Source organism: Bos mutus, chromosome 6 (assembly GCF_027580195.1).
Source record: "Bos mutus isolate GX-2022 chromosome 6, NWIPB_WYAK_1.1, whole genome shotgun sequence".
NCBI lineage: Eukaryota > Metazoa > Chordata > Mammalia > Artiodactyla > Bovidae > Bos > Bos mutus.
The window spans coordinates 69734180-69751369 of NC_091622.1; the positions used below are offsets into that span (position 1 = coordinate 69734180).

Genomic DNA, 17190 nt, shown 5'->3' on the forward strand with positions numbered 1-17190 from the left:
GAGTCCATAAGACTGATCTATACATCGGTGTCTCTTTGGCAGTCTCGTACACAGGGTTATTGTTACCATCTTTCTAACATCTTCCCATTGTTTCTTACGGTTCAAAAATGTAATTGGCTCTCAGTTCACTGGGTCTGTTCTTAATTTTGTTCCTACGAACACCTGAAAATAGGGGACAGGTCCACTTAAGGCTCATACCTTTGGGATAAAAATTCAGGATTAAATATCTTTGGATGTTACTCCTTGGAAGGGCATAAGAGACAAGAGTGAGCACCCATCATTCATAAGATATGTATATAGAGCACCTAGTGCTCTAGAAGGTGCCAGGCACTCTTCTAGTCCTGGGAGTACAGATGCTCATGCAGAGTGAAGTTCCTGGCACAAGTCGTTATTAGCTCCAAGAGAAGCCCTTCCTATTTTTGCTGCTGTAGATTATTGTTGCACATGCTGGGTTTAATGTCCTTCCCCTTCCCTGCAGACCTTTCTCCCCGTGAAGTGGATGGCTCCTGAGAGCATCTTTGACAACCTGTACACCACACTGAGTGACGTCTGGTCCTATGGCATCCTGCTCTGGGAGATCTTTTCCCTTGGTATGAGCCTAATAGCTCCGCTTGTTTGGGTTGTTCTGGACAACACTGGAAGGAAGACGCTGTGTTTTTCAAGCTTTGGGATGTACATAATGTTAAAATACCTGGTGTTAGTCAAGTGAATGTAGCTGATTAACATGTTGTGCACTTACGATGGCTAGTGTGTGTCCAAGCGGTCTGAGAAGGGGTCTTGGGGGGCTGAGCCCTTGCTCCTGGCTTTTGCCTCCCTCTTTCCTTTGGGTTACATCAGAGGAACTTTCTCCTACTGGAGATGCACCTGATGACACCCACTCACCAGTCGCTTCTTCACCTTGGACTTTGGGTTAAGTGGGTTCACCAGGAGAGAGTCCCCCTCCCTGACTCCCATCACTCATGGTGATGGATATGCAGAAAAGTAGTGCAGTGAGGGAAAGGGGATGGGGACTCCCTTCCTGGTCGTCAGTCTGGAGGGGAGAAACTTTCCAGTCAGTCAGGCACCAGGTACTGAACAACACAGCTGTCCCGTGCTACCAGTTAAGGGCCTTATAAGGGGATGACTGATGACCCTGACCTTGGACAGTTCAGCTGGGGAGATAAAACTTACACATTTAGTGATAATCTATGTGGTCCTGATTTTAAGTTGAAATAGAAGCCCAGGGAAAAGAGAAAGGAGTCCTGGAGTAGTTTTAGAAGGAGATTAAACTTGACCTGGACTTGGCCGGTAAAGTGTGAAATGTTTCATGAACCCACTGTTGTCCTGATGTGATAGTAAAGGACTTTTCCTGCTTGTTGCCTTTTTCTATTTTGGTTCATCCCTCCATGAATGTCACTGTGGTTCATCCCAGTGTGTGGCTTAACTGAGAGTCTCATATTCTGTTAAAAGCAGAGAATTAGCTAGACATCCCAAGACTTCTGCCTTAATTATTTGGACATTTCTGATGAAAATGACTTTTTTGGCCTCAGTGATTCAGAATTTCTCTGGATTTCTATTTTGCTTTGTATTCATAGACCCAGTACTCAGAAACGTTGAAGAACACTTCTGTGCTTTTTCTAGATGTGTAGAATTTTTGCTAGGGTTCTAGACTTGATCAACCTAGAAGTCTTGGTTAAATTTTTTTTTAATGATTTATAGGTTACATTTACTTTAGAAATAGGGTTATAAATGAAATACATAAGCAATAACTTAAAGAGTTGTTAAATGAATCCATGAATACATGAATGCTTGTCTCTAATCACAGCAAAGTTGAAAGTAGGCATTCTCTTTCAGTTCCCGCTAACTTTTAAAAACATTTTGCATAGAATTCCTTTGAGTAATAGCGGTTCATTTTGGCTTCCCTAGATAGACCTGAATTGCTTACAACATTTCCTTAAAGCAGCTCAACCTTGTGGTTTGTTAGGGAGGGTGGACTATTAAGTGGTGTGATGCAAGCAAGGCTTTGGTGTGTCCCTGTATGTCTGTTTGGACTTTCCCTTTTGGTTAAATTTAAGATTTGGGCAGGGCTGTGAAATCAAGCAGATGGTAACACTTGATTTCCTTGAAAGAACCGATACTTCAAAGTGGGGATCCCCAAACGTTTTCTAGAGGTGCTGTATCACCCCAGGTGTTTCAACAGTGTACCACATACTTGTCAACCCTGGTTGTCTTCTTCCTGGCCTCTCAGGTGGCACACCCTACCCTGGCATGATGGTGGACTCTACATTCTACAATAAGATCAAGAGTGGATACCGGATGGCCAAGCCTGACCATGCCACCAGTGAAGTGTGAGCCTCTCCCCATCCTGTGGGCCTGTGTTCATGCCTGATGGGTCTGTGGGGGTGCGGGTGCCCTGATCATCCTCTCCGTGCCCACTCTGAGTCCTGTGCTTCTCCAGCTACGAGATCATGGTGAAGTGCTGGAACAGTGAGCCAGAGAAGAGACCCTCCTTTTACCACCTGAGTGAAATTGTGGAGAATCTGCTGCCTGGACAATATAAAAAGGTTTGTGTGGGCCTCTTAAGATGGGTGGGTGGCAAGGGATGGACAAGGGGAGGAGACAACAGCTGGTTATGTGAGCGAACAGTATTGTTTTAATGGAACACTTTCAATGGAGGAAAAAGATTGTGTGATCCAGTGGCTGCGGCTTCATGCAGTGCTCCCCAGGCCCTTGGTAGCAGTGATGAATGAAAACCCTCCCCTTCCTGCACGGCTCCCATTCATCCTAAGTGTGCAACACCTGTAAGCACTTTATTCTCCAGATGTTTTAGTATCTGAAGCTACTGTGCAGTTAGAAGTCTCAGGGCATCCACAGCCATTAAATCGCTAATTTGAATGCACTTAAATCCATGCAAAATTGGCTTTTGCCAGCTGACTGGAAGGAACAACCTCAGCTGTTATCTGTGGTTCCAGCTGGTTTTTTGTGGAATAGGAAGCATTGTTCAAAGGAACAAATGTAATTTCATGGAACCAAGCAGGATATGATAATAAATGAAGCAACTTTCTGCTGAGATGCTGAGAAGGAAACCCAGGCACAATTTCTTAGATTCAGATTAGTTGCCATGTAGACTTTCCATACTTACTGCTTCTCTTCCTTCTTCTCAAGGAAGAGCCGTGTGAGCTGAACTGGAAGTTAAATACTTTTGTTTATTGATTATCTCACTGCCCATTACAATTGCCTTAAGTGAGGCAGCAGGAACGCAGAAGGAAGGAAGGAGATTAACCATAGGAAAGTCAAAGACACTCTGGTTGGTGAAGATGCATTGATGGGAACAGACTGGAGCGCTTGTTTATGGAACCTTTTTAGATCAATGGTCCCTAACTTTTTAATTAGATTTCTTCAGTGTATAGGGATCAAGAAAGTTTCAGGTATGTTGCTCCCAGGGGAAGCCCTAGTCAACTCTTATGGGAACCCATCAAAGCCCAAGAGAGACTATCTGATGGGGACCAGAAGGTTCGATGCTAACTCCAGAGAAGGGAATGTGTATGGGGACACAGTAGTAGCTCCAGACTTGCAGAATGGGTTCCTGGTATCTCAAGACCTACCAGCAGGAGATCTCTGGCAATGGTGGCCGTTTCTTCATGTTCCATATCTCTGGGGACAGTTGACATCTGATTCTCCTTCAGTGGTCCAAACCCCACATCTGTGAGGTTGTTTGAAAGCACAGTTAAACAATAGTAAGTTCTGAGTGGCTGTATTAATTTGCAGTTCTGTCAATAACCCTTGAGTAACTGTGAAATCAATGTTTGCAGAGTTATGAAAAGATCCACCTGGACTTTCTGAAGAGTGACCATCCCGCTGTGGCACGCATGCGCGTGGACTCCGACAACGCCTACATTGGCGTCACCTACAAAAATGAGGAAGACAAGCTGAAGGACTGGGAGGGTGGCCTCGACGAGCAGAGGCTGAGTGCAGATAGCGGCTACATCATCCCTCTGCCCGACATCGACCCTGTTCCTGAGGAGGAAGACCTGGGCAAGAGGAACAGACACAGGTAGGAGCTCCCAATGCCAGCTTCCGCTGACACCCTAAGGGAAGGAGCCATTGCCCCAGGAAGCCCTCCCAGTGGTCTGGTCAGTCTGTTTTGGGGGAGCCAGTGGCAGAACCCCAAGGGGTCTGTGAGTTTTGAAAATGTTTCCTAGATGATTCTTGAAAAATGTTTTGTTCTTTTAAATTTACTCAAGTGTAGTTGACTTACAATATTTATTAGTGTCAGGGTACAACATAGTGATTCAATATTTTTATAGATTACATGCTATATGAAGTTAGTATATTGACTGTATTCCCTGTGCTGTCCATTGTATCCCTGTGACTTATGTATTTTATAACTGGGAGTTGGTACCTCCTAATCCTGTTCACCTACTTTGCCCCTCCCCCCACCCCTCTCCCCTCTGGTAGCCGCCAGTTTGTTCTCTGTATCAGTGAGTCTATTTCTGTTTCATTTGTTCTGTTTTAGATTCTGTATACAAGTGAAAATATATGGTGTTTGTCTCTGTCTGATTTATTTCACTGAGCAAAATACCTTCCAGGTCTATTTGTTTTGCTGCATATGGCAAGATTTCACTCTTATGGCTGAGTCATGTTTCATTGTGTGTATTTATATGTACTGTATCTTCTTTATCCGTTCATCTGTTGATGGGCATTTAGCTTACTTTCATATCATGACTATCATAAATAATGCTCTTATGAACATTGAGGTGCATGTCTTTTTGAATGAGTGTTTTCATTTTCTTTGGATAAATACCCAGAAGTGGAATTTCTGGACTATATGGTAGTTTTGGGGGGCTTCCTTGGTGGCGCTAGTGGTAAAGAATCCACCTGCCAGTGCAGGAGACATAAGAGACATGAGTTCGATCCCTGGGTCAGGAAGGTCCCCTAAAGGAGGGCATGGCAACCCACCCTAGTATTCTTGCCTGGAGAATCCCATGGACAGAGGAGTCTGGTGGGCTACAGTCCATAGGGTTGTAGAGTCAGACATAACTGGAGTGACTTAGCACACACCTAAGAGTTCTATTTTTAATTTTTTGAGGAACCTCCATAATGTTTTCCATAGTGGCTGTATTAATTTACATTCCCACCAACAGTGTACTGCTAGGGTTCTCTTTTTCCCATATCCTTGCCAGGCTTATTCTTTTTTGTCTTTTTAATGATAGCCATTCTGACAGGCATGAGGCGAGAGCTCGTGGTTTTGATGTGCATTCCTCTGATGATTAGTGATGTGGACCATCTTTTCATGTGCTTGTTGGCCATCTGTATGCCTTTGAAAAGATCCCTATTCAGGTTCTGGGTCTATTTTTTAATTGTACTGTGTTTTTGATGTTGAGTTGTATGAGTTCTTTATTTATTTTGGTTATTAATCCCTTATCAGACATATTTTTTGCAAATATCTTCTTTCATTCAGTAGGTTGCCTTTTTATTTTATTGATGGTTTCCTTTGCTGTGCAAAAGGTTTTCAGTTTGATCAAGTCCCGTTTTTTAATTTTGTTTTTGTTGCTTTTGGCTGAGGAGACAGATCCAAAAAAATATTGTTAAGACCAATGTCGGCCTATATTTGCCCCCTTGAGCTGGTGGAGGTATAGGACAGGGAGGAACGTGCTTCCCTGATGGAGAACCTTTGACCTAAATCCTCAGGTAATTTGATCAAACTGACACAGCAGTTGTGATTATTGAAGTAATATAAGCCTCTCTTGCTGGTTTCTTTATTAGTCACTGGAACTGAGGAACAAGTGGAGAGACTGGTTGTTCTGGGCTATCTGATGCTGCGTCAGTGGTTCTTAATCCTAGTTGCACACTGGGACCACCTGGGGAGATTTGAAAACTACTGCTATACAAGCCTCGCCTGGACCAACATATTGTAATCTCAGTGAGGCCCAAGTACTCTCTGGCTGATTTGTGTTTTTTTTCCTGTCTAACTTTGTATTATGGAAAATTTCTAACATGCATGATTCAAGTAAAGTCGGGAACTGTGAGCTGCCCATCACTCAACTTCAACATTTTTGAACTCATGACCAGTCTGCTTGTATAACTTCCATAGCCGTACCTACTCCATCACTTCCCTCTAGATTGTTTTAAAGCAGATCCTAGACATCATATCATTCCATCTGTAATATTTCAGCATATATCTAAAAAAAATAAGGGCTCTGTTTTTTAAAATAACTATAGTTATTAGAGACAGCTCCAGTACCATCATATCACCCCTCCAAATTGACAGTAAATAGTGAAGAGCATCAGATATTCAGTCTGTGTTCAAATTCCCTTGATTCTCACAAATATTGTTTTACATTTAGTTTGTCCTATTCAAGACCCAAATAAGAGTCACACAACACATTGCCATTGGTTGATAGAGCTATATACATTCGTCCTGCCTCTTTTTGCCCCCTTGAATATTATTTGTGTAAAAACCAGAGCATTTGCCTGAAGAGTTCCCACTCCCACATTCAGAATTTTTCTGCTTGCTTTACTGTGTGTGTTTTATCATATGCTTCTGTCTCCTATATTTGTTGTAATTTGGTAGTAGTCTAGAGGCTTGATCTGACTCAGTAGATTTTTGCCAAGTGTCCTGCAAAGGTGGTGCTGTGTACAGGAGGTACATACTGTATGGCTGTCTCTCTTTTTGGGACAATAGCAGCCACTGGTGATTGTACCTAGACCTATTCATTCATTACCAAAGTGATACTAATGCACAGCCATGACCAGAACCACTGGTTCACATGGTCCAGATGGAGGGGCCATGCTCTAATTCCTTTCTCTCTTTCCATAACCCTTGGACAGAGGCAGGAGAAGATGGTGATATTGGCCCTTGGATCAAGGTCCAAGTTGCTTATGAGTTTCTCTCTTTCTCTCTATTCCCTTCTTCATTCAGGATATTTCTGTCTCTTCCACATTCAGTTGACTACATAAAAATATTTAAGCAGAAGCACATAGCATCGGAGAAGGCAATGGCATCCTACTCCAGTACTCTTGCTTGGAAAATCCCATGGATGGAGGAGCCTGGAAGGCTGCAGTCCATGGGGTTGCTAAGAGTCAGACACGACTGAGCGACTTCACTTTCACCTTTCACTTTCATGCATTGGAGAAGGAAATGGCAACCCACTCCGGTGTTCTTGCCTGGAGAATCCCATGGATGGCGGAGCCTGGCGGGCTGCCGTCTGTGGGGTCGCACAGAGTCGGACACGAATGAAGCGACTTAGCAGCAGCACATAGCATTATTATTTTGGAAGCTTACAATTGTGAGTTCTTAACCAATTTAGATGTAAGATATAGACAACCTTGTTTGTTTGTATGCACCAGGTAATTTTAAAAGTATAAAATTATTTTTGTTTTTGACACATGAGATTTGGAGATGGGGAAAGTGGCCTATCAGACTTACCTTTCTGTTTATCCTCTGCTTAGAACAATTTTTAAATGTGTTTGTATTCCTTTAGCAAGCAGTGCTTCTCCAAATTTTGGGTAGCTTTTGTTGAATTTCATGGGGATAGAAAGGAGGGTCTTGGAGCACTTTACCCCAGATCTGTCATCTATTTGGTTACACTGAGTTTGAGGGATCTGAATAGTTCAACTATAAAAAAGGGTTCTGCTTCTAAACAAAGTTAGAAACTTGCATTGGGATAAATAACATTAGAAAGATGCCAGGAACTGTCCTGGGGCGGGGGCGGGGCGGGGGGGTGTACACAAAGCTGGACTTAAGAATTTAGCACCTATTCCTATTGGTCTTCTTTGAATCACACAAAGTATGTCCCAAATGACTGCACTGGGTCAGTGAGACCAGTCCTGACAGGTGGGCTGAGATGGTGAATATGTTAGTTTGGGCTGCCATAACACAGTACCACAGACGAAGGGGCTTGAACAACAGGAATTTATTTCTCCCGCTCTTGGAGGCTAGAATTTCAAAATCAAGGTGTTTGCAGGTTTGGTTTTTCCTGAAGCCTCTCTCCTCGGCTTGCACATGGCCATCTTATCACTGTCTTCACAAGGGCTTTTCCTGTGTGTGCATCTCTGGTGTCTCTTCCTCTTTTTAAGACACCAATCCTACCGGGCTAGAGTCCCATCCTATGACTTCATTTAGCTTTAAGTATCTCCATAAAGGCTTTGTCTCCACATATGGTCACATTTGAGGGTTGGGACTTCAACATACGAATTTGGCAGGATACAATTCAACCTGTAAAAGCTGGGATGCTCTCTGTGTAGGCAGGCAGGAGTGAGCATGGTGGTCTTGTGGAAGTCCTTCCCCAGGCACAGGAGGCTTGGCCTTGGTTGGTGAGTGAGCCTGAGGAAGACAGGGCCTTGCTTCAAAGGACTTGGGGGTGCTAGGTCAGAGCCTATCAGGAGCCAGGCCCTACAAGGTGGATATTGTGACTCAGGAATCAGAAATAAATGCAGTCATCAGCATCAGGACCACCCTGAAGCCCAGTGAGCAGCAAGGATGATGTGGTGCTCAGTCTCAGTAGAAGAATGTGCCCGCACTCCAGCCACTGGCTGAGGTCCCAGGAACTGGGTCTGGTTTCCTGGGGGGAGAGGCTGCCAGGACTGGATAGTTATTAAGACCAGCCAAGGGGACTGGGGGTCACAGTGAGGTTCTAGAACCAAGGTGGGAGTGGGGGTGGGGAGGATGAAGTACAGACTGGGAACTGAGCTAAAGCTCAGTCTTGAGGAAGGGCCCGTGTTGGGGTTTGTGAAGGGGAACCTCAGTCCAGTAGCGCCGTCGGTTCTAAGAACTCTCTGGGCCACAGGGGCCCGGGGGTAGAGGGCAGCAGGCCGTTTCCTGTGGGCTTCTATTGGCCAGTCTTAGTTCTCTGCTTGGAAACTGATATGAAAAGGAGGGGAGAGAGAATGAGGGTCCAGCCTGGCCTGTCAGGCAGGAAACAGTGGAAAGGGTCGAGAGCCCCGGTTTGGTGTGCGTATGGGAGACTCCATCCTGTGGTGTGGCTGCCCAGCCAGTGGTAGGGCTTTTGTAACATGTGGAGTGCGGTGCTATATAGCCCCACCATGAGGAGGGGAAGCCACAGTCCTGCCTGTCAGCAGACGAAAATCTGCTAGAGCTAAGTGAACATGTCAGTTGCTCAGTTGTGTCTGACTCTTTGTGGCCCCATGGACTGTGGCCCGCCAGGTTCCTCTGTTCATGGGATTTTCCAGGCAAGAATACTGGAGTGAGTTGCCATTCCCTTCTCTAGGGTATCTTCCTGACCCAGGGATTGAAACCAGGTCTCCTGAATTGCAGGCAGATTCTTTACCTCCTGAGCCACCAGGAAAGCCCACTTGAAGCTAAAAGAGATACATAAAAATTTAGCAATACAAGGCAGGATACCGATAAGATAGTAAGAGTTCAGAGAAGGCAAGGCGCCAGGTGACAGTGACAGTCTGGAGGCCCTAAAGAATATTTTCTAAAAGTTTTGTGAAAAATTTTAAATATCCATAAAAATTGAAAGATTATTTCTACCACTTAGATTTAGCTGTTGTTAACATTTTATCACATTTACATATATATGATATGTATACATACATGTGGGCTTCCTCAATGGCTCAGTGGTAAAGTGCAGTGCAGGAGACACAAGAAATGTGGGTTCAATTTTTTTTTAAATATTTATTTATTTACGGCTGTGCTGAGTCTTCACTGCTACGTGCAGGCTTTCTCCAGTTTCAGGGAGCGTGGGGCACTCTGTAGTTGAGGAGCATAGGCTTCTCACTGCAGTGGCCTCTCCTTGTGGCGGAGAACAGGCTCTAGGGTGCTCGGGCTTTGGTAGGTGAGGCACACGGGCTCAGCTGCCCCACAGCATATGGGATCCTCCTGGACCAGGGATCGAACCAGTGTCTCCTGCCTTGCAAGGCAAGCTCTCAACCACTGGACCACCAGGGAAGCCCCCAGGTTCAGTTCTTGAGTTGGAAAGATCTCCTGGAGAAAGAAATGGCAATCTGCTGCAGTGTTCTTGGCTGGGGTATCCCATAGACAGAGGAGCCTGGTGGGCTGCAGTCCATGCGGTTGCATATGTGTGTGTGTGTGCATTCAGTCACTGAGTCGTGTCCGACTCATGCTTTCTGACTCTAAAACTCCCCTCTCAGATGCTCCTCTAGTAAGTAAAGAGCCTTCACCTGGACTCAAGGGGGTTGGATGTATGAGGAGGACATTCCTGGGTCATGGGCTGAGATCCTGAGATCACAGTTTGGACATTCAGGAGGTTGCAGGGCTAGTAAGTGACTAACTCAGCTGAACTTTGCCCCTGATTTCATCCCTCTGCTTTTTCTTCCCCAGGCCTTTTGCTCAGGCAGTGCTTGTTTTCTCTTCCACTGGAATTGAGTAGGGAGAGTAGAAACGGTCACAGCTTGTTAGCAACTCGGAAGATTTGGCAGAAGAGAAGGGAAGTTGAAATGACCATGTAGCCCACTGCAGTGGTGGGGGCTGCTTCTGGCTTGGTGGAAGAATCATGCCTGGCTGAGCAGCCTGGATTTGAAAGCCAAAGGATGTCACAGGAAGAGCTCCTTTGCCTTTGGGAGGCCACCTTGGAACCACCACTGTATTCTAGTTGGTCTGATCATGATTTTTCCTATTCTTTTCCTCTTCCAGCTCACAGACCTCTGAAGAGAGTGCCATTGAGACAGGTTCCAGCAGTTCTACGTTCATCAAGAGAGAGGATGAGACCATCGAGGACATCGACATGATGGACGACATTGGCATAGACTCCTCGGATCTGGTGGAGGACAGCTTCCTGTAACTGGCAGATTCGGGGAGGGGGTGGGACTTCCACTCCTGGACCCACCTTGGATCCTTTTAAGAAAACCACTTTATTGCAATGCAAAGTTTGAGAGGAGGACTTGGATGGTGTGTAAAGAGAAGTTCCCAGCCAATGGCCTCTGGGAGCCTTCTAAAGATGAATGATTGGGATATTTTGAAATGAACTTTTTTGGCGTTGCCTCTGGCAGTGTTTCAGTAGCATCTCATTGGTGTGTGAAGTTTGGAGGTAGATGGACAAGGAAATCATGGGCCATGGAAGATGGACTTTGTGTTTCAAGGGCATTGGTGAGATTCCAACGGACACAACTTTTACTGCAACAAAACTCCAGCATTGTAATTATGTAAATAACTCTAACCAAGGATGTGTTTTGATTTGTATTAACTTCTCTGGACTTCTGGAGAGACCACTCAGTCCATCCATGTACTTCCTGCTTGAAACCTGGTATCAGCTGCTGTTGAACTTTCTTGTGAAGTACATGCAAAACCACTTTTGAACCTTAAAAGGTACTGGTACTATAGCATTTTGCTTTTTTTTAGTGTTGAGGAGATAAAGAATAATTAACCAACTTTGTTTATTAGATTTGGGTCATTTATAAGCCCAACAACTCATATTGTAATCTACGTTTATAATAATACTACTGTTATCAGTAATTCTAAATGTGTAATATGTAACATGTTTTCCCTACAGAAAAAGCACAATTTAAAAAAAATCCTTACTAAATAGGTGACAAGTCTGACAGTTTTTGACATTCTATTAAATAACATGTTTCTCTATAAAATATGGTTATAGCTTTAGTGGAGGAAATTTAGTTGAACAAAATAAAAGTAGTGTCTTCTGAAGTCAGAGTTTTTAACTGTACTGAGTAGGTTCCCTAATCCATTGTACTAAAAACAATTAACTGCCCTTTAAAGTAATGAGATTTGAAATAAATAAATAAAACCCCTAGATCCTAAGGTCCTCAATATTAAGGCAGGAGTCTGTGCCTAACATGACTTCTCATGTTATTGTCCAGTGGAAAAGGTATTTATCAGCAAAAAGACTGGATTTGCAGAGGTTTGTTCATGCCTTGTGATAATTCTGGTGCATCTCAACACATGTATATATTTTTCATTTTGTGAATTTTTCAGGAAAAATTCAGAAGGATGCCCTGAACTGGAGCTCCCTTCCTTTGTCTCTTACCCTCAGGAGAAACGGTTTGAAAGTCTGAGACAGTAAAGGCATTGTTCAGTGAAGGTGCTGTGTGCCTTAGCCCGGACCCTTGGTCACCATTTGTAACTGGCAACCAGAATTACCAGATTCTACATCCCCATCCCAGAGATTCTGAATTGTCAGTTCTAGGGGAGCAGAGACCTGTGTTTTTATAAACATCCTGGCTGTTCTGCTCAGCCAGATCTGGGGAACACCGGCATAGATGACAGGAAGTTGCCATGGGAAGAAATAATTTGAAATTAGGAACTGGGCTAGAGATCAAACATGTAAGAAGCCTACTATTTAAATCTTTGCCTTTGGGTCAGTGACATTTAATGCCACATATCTAGTAATTGCTACCCTTAATTTTACTTTCCAGTCCTTGCTGAGACTCAGCAAGCCAAATCTTGGTTTGGCAGATCTTCTCCCTGCTTAGGGGGAACTGAACTCTCTTCCCACCAACTTCCCCTCAAAAGGCATGTACAAAAATGATGCTATTCAGTGTACCAAGTCTCTGTATGATCAAGTCAATATTTTGGTGAAATTTTTTTTTTTAAGTGTTACTGATATTTCGGGGTTAGATGGGAGGACAAATCGTCACATCCATCCAAACTGTCAAACTGGTCATCATGGGTTCATCAGCATTCTTTGCGATACCACTTAATTGCTGACACCCTATGAATGAAACATGGACTGTGATTACCGCAATCACTGTGTGCGCTCCTGGCAGGTGATGCTTTGGGAGATGTAGAAGCAATAACAAGGTACTTGACTACCTACTGGTGTAATCTCAATGCAAGCCCCACCTTTTTCACGGTAAGCGTGAAGACTGAGCCAGATTGGCCGATTAAAAAACAAAACCTGATGAGGTTCTGTAGAGCCACTTAGACTTGAAATACATTTGTGTTTCTAGAATCACAGCTCAAGCACTCCGCTGATCACTCCCTTTCCTCTTCCTCAAACAGCCTCCTTTTATTGGTGCTTTGCATTTTGATGTCCTCTGAATCTTGCATGATATCATGGGGCTGGATGAAAATTCTCAGACCAGCAGGTTCTAGTCCTAATGAATGCTCTCACCTTAGTTTTTATATGGCAGCATTTTTTTTTCTTAAGTAATGTTTTCAGTGTATCACAGATTTGTTTCCTTTTTGGCCTCCTGCAAAGACCCCAGATGAAAATTTGTCAATCCTTCCTGCTCTCTATGTTTATGAAGACAATCAAAGTTGGCCTGAGAAACACAATTTGTGATTTTTAAAAAAAATGATTGATGATGTCCTTAAAATGTGGTCTGCCAATCTGTACAAAATGGTCCTATTTTTGTGAAGAGGGACGTGAGATAAAGTGATGTTATACATCAATATGTATATATGTATTTCTATATAGACTTGGAGAATACTGCCAAAACATTTATGACAAGCTGTATCACTGCCTTTGTTTATATTTTTTTAACTGTGATATTCCCCACAGGCACATTAACTGTTGCACTTTTGAATGTCCAAAATTTATATTTTAGAAATAATAAAGAGAAAAATACCTAAACGTTCCCAAAACAGTGGTGTGGTGAATGTTCAAGAACTAACTCGGTAGGAAGGGTCTACCAATACAATTGTATTACAAATGCCCCTGTTCATTGTTTTTGTTTTAAAACATGTAAATGAAGATCTTTATATTTCAATAAATGAGATATATATAATTTAAAGTTATGCTAAGGTTTTAGCATTTTTGTCTTTAGTTTAACAGTATAAATGAAAGCAATCCTGTTTAATTTACTTTCTCAGTGACATCGCAATAGGACTCTGTATTATGGTTTTAGTGAAATTAGTAGAAAAGTGTAAACATTATTTGAGTTAGCTCTCAGACCCAGCGTTTAACCTAAAGTTGACTGGCCCTTGGCTCATCTTTGACCTTGTCTTGTGTTTGTTATAGAAGCATTGTAGCATTTTGTGCATTTTTGCCTGTACATGGGATACGGGACTGCATTGACTCTGGACACCATTCAAACACTGTAGACGTGCATAAAATAAAAGATTAAAGTCTTTTTTGACCATATCTACTTCCCTGTCCCTTCCCCATTTCTCAGAGGCAGAATTGTAGTTTTGTGTGTCTTCTTTGATCCTTTCAGTTCTCTTTTTGTGTATCTGCTTATATACATACACATGTACCCATCTGCTTTATATTTTACCTAAATGGGATTGTACTTTACATAATGCTTTGTAATGTGTTTTATTCTTTTTCCTTCTTTTTTTTTAAATACCTTTCATTTTTTAAAACAGCATTTTAAAATTCATAGCAAAATTGAGCAGGAGTACAGATTTCCTTCATACTCCCTCCCCCAACACATGCTTGACTTAGCTTCCCCCACCGCTATCCTCCCCCACAGAGGGGCACCTTTGTTACAATTGATGAACCTACACTGACACATCTTTATCAGAGTCCATGGTGTGTTTTAATTTTTTTAATATTTATTTATTTTGGCTACACTGGATCTTAGCTGTGGCATGTGAACTTCTTAGTTGCAAGTATGGGATCAAGTTCCCTGACTAGGGATCAAACCCGGGGCCCCCTGCATTGGGAGCTCAGAGTCTTACCCACTGGACCACCAGGGAAGTCCCAGTGTTTTTTCTCTAAGTGCCATCTTTTAGAGAGCTCTGTCAGAAGTATATGTAGATAGGCCTCCCTCATTCTTTATCAACTGCATAGTATCCCATGGTGTACATGTACCATAATTTATGCAATCATTTTCTGTAGATAGATTTATAGTTTCTAATCCTTTGCTATTTAAATGACTTCACAGACATCCTTGCACATACATCCTTGTGGACATATAGTAGTGTTTCGTAGACGAGATTCCTGAAAACAAATGGCTATGCTAAAGAGTGCAGGAATTTGAGGTTGAGCCCAAGCCTTCATATGATTGTCACAGTAAATGCTTGAACATCTGCATGTGAATCACCTGCTTTACTGATTACCTGCAGTTTGCTCGGGTTTCCTCTGCCTCACATGGCTCGCTGTGATGTGATACGTGTGGGAAGATGTGGGTTTTGTATTGTGAAGCACATGGAAACAAAAGACTTTAGGGATTAAAAAAAGGTGCAACTCACTGTATTTTCAACTCATGGATACTGGAAATTGATTATGTTGTTAATAATTGGAATATACTTGTTATGCCAACATAAATCCTTATTGCCTGCATTCAGGTAGCCTGCAGACTAAAGCCTTGGAGTTAAAGCTGAAAGGAGCTTGGCTGCAGGTTAGGTGTTGGCTCCACCTCTGGTTTCAGCCCCAGGAGGGAAACAGAGCTTCAGGAACAATAATTCCGCTGATTAAACAATAGCTGGCTAATCTAGCATCAAATCAGTGCTCCAAGCCTGCCCAGAGATCTTTTTGTTCTCCTTTTCAGTGTATAATTCTATCTCTTAATTTAATGCAGGCAATTCTGTCTACTTGATACAGTCATGATAATAAAATGACTTTTACTGTCGGAAGGTTTTAAAACTTTTCAGAGATCCTTGTCACCTTTACTTATGCTGAATCTTACAGTAAGTAGTGCTTTGAAGCAGGAAAGGCTTATAGCCGAGGAAACCACGTGATTTCTAAAAATCATACAGCTCAGTAATAAGAACACTGGGATTAGGAATTCCAAATATACTAATTCCAGTGTTGTTTGCAATGAACCGTGGAAAAGAAACAGTTACCGAGAAATGTCTGTATTCAGAAGTAGGTTGCTTTGCTTCTTGAAATGTTTCAAAGGACAAGTGAACTAAGCTGGCCTATAGAACTCTTCGGCGCATTTCTTTCAGGCTGTACTACAGTTCTGATAATGGACATTATGATTTTAATAGCTATGTGCTTCATAAAATACAGCTCAGGAAAATGGCTTAGACTATCCAAAGCCATCATAAACTAGGCAATTTCCCTGGGATAACAAGGCGATAGAAATGCTTCATTATCTCTGACTCCAAATACACATAAGGATTAAGTCCAACCACGGTTACAGCAAAATTAATGTACTGTGTTTATAACAATTTTTTGCCCTCATCATTAAAATATATGTGAAAATATGTATGTGGCTTTAATTAGCAGATTACAACATTCTGTTCCACCCAGTTACATAAATAGCATCCGTGCCCTAAAGAATAATGCACATATACTTCAAAATGTATTCATATACGGATAATGTTTCCATCACTCACATTCTTGTCTACATATAAAGCGATGGAGACGTCAAGGACACATGATCTCACGTGGCCAGGGGAGCATATTTGTACCCTGTTTCTGGTTTATAGGCTAATTGGAATTTTAAAAAGATTTGCTACATTATCCTGGCAGATGGTATTTTGCTTTATCATTATTCATGGGTATTAATGACTTCCCTCTGGAGCATGTGTATCCTGTCTATTTTGAATTTCATTACATTTCATGCTGACTGCTCCAAACAGAATCAGATCCAGTATTTTCTGTGTGGTGCTTAAGCTGCCAATTGTTCGGATGGTCAAAGTTTTAGACTTGATTAGGAATTAAGTAACTCTTTGAAATGAAGCAAAAGCTTTTCTGTCTCTGTCCTGAATGTTGCATCACATTTCTTATTTTGTTGAGCTTGCTCTCCTACTGGATGGTGTGTGATATCTGGTGTATATGAAGACAGTGCCAGAGTGGATGCATCTTTCATTAGCCTGAGATAATTAGACATCCTTTCTTTGCAGAAAGGTTGGGGTTTGGTTTCCTAGTTGGAGAAAATGCATGAGACCATGATGCAAATGATCCGTTTCCAGAAAGTCACTTTTTGATTAATTCCTTCAACAAATATATATTAGAGGACAGCCTTTTCTGTGTTTTGTTGATCTCTAGAATCAGTTCAGTTCAGATTATTTCATTCACTCAGTTGTGTCTGACTATTTGTGACCCCATGGAGTATAGCACACCAGGCTTCCCTGTGCATCACCAACTCCCAGAGCTTGCTCAAACTCATGTCCATCGAGTTGGTAATGCCATCCAACCATCTCATCCTCTGTTGTCCCCTTCTCCTCCTGCCTTCAATCTTTCCCAGCATGAGGGTCTTTTCCAATGAATCAGTTCTTCACATCAGGTGGCCAAAGTATTGAAGCTTCAGCTTCAGCATCAATCCTTCCAATGAATATTGAGGACTAATCTCCTTTAGGATTGACTGGTTTGATCTTCTTGCTGTCCAAGAGATCTCTAGAATGCTTACACCTAAATGAGGCAGCTGGCAGACTTG

General features: G+C 42.6%; 1 protein-coding gene across 4 annotated transcripts in view; it reads left to right on the forward strand.

Moving 5' to 3' along the window:
- The window catches only part of PDGFRA (platelet derived growth factor receptor alpha), a 47508-nt gene extending 33851 nt beyond the window's left edge, over positions 1 to 13657 (forward strand). For all 4 annotated transcript variants that reach the window (XM_005907633.3, XM_070372415.1, XM_070372414.1 and 1 more), the window contains exons 19-23: positions 479 to 590; positions 2228 to 2327; positions 2438 to 2543; positions 3792 to 4033; positions 10598 to 13657. In XM_005907633.3, the coding sequence (XP_005907695.2) occupies positions 479 to 590; positions 2228 to 2327; positions 2438 to 2543; positions 3792 to 4033; positions 10598 to 10745 (708 nt within the window). In that variant the 3' untranslated portion in view covers positions 10746 to 13657. The remainder of the gene's footprint in view (positions 1 to 478; positions 591 to 2227; positions 2328 to 2437; positions 2544 to 3791; positions 4034 to 10597) is intronic.
- Positions 13658 to 17190: the final 3533 nt, after the last annotated feature.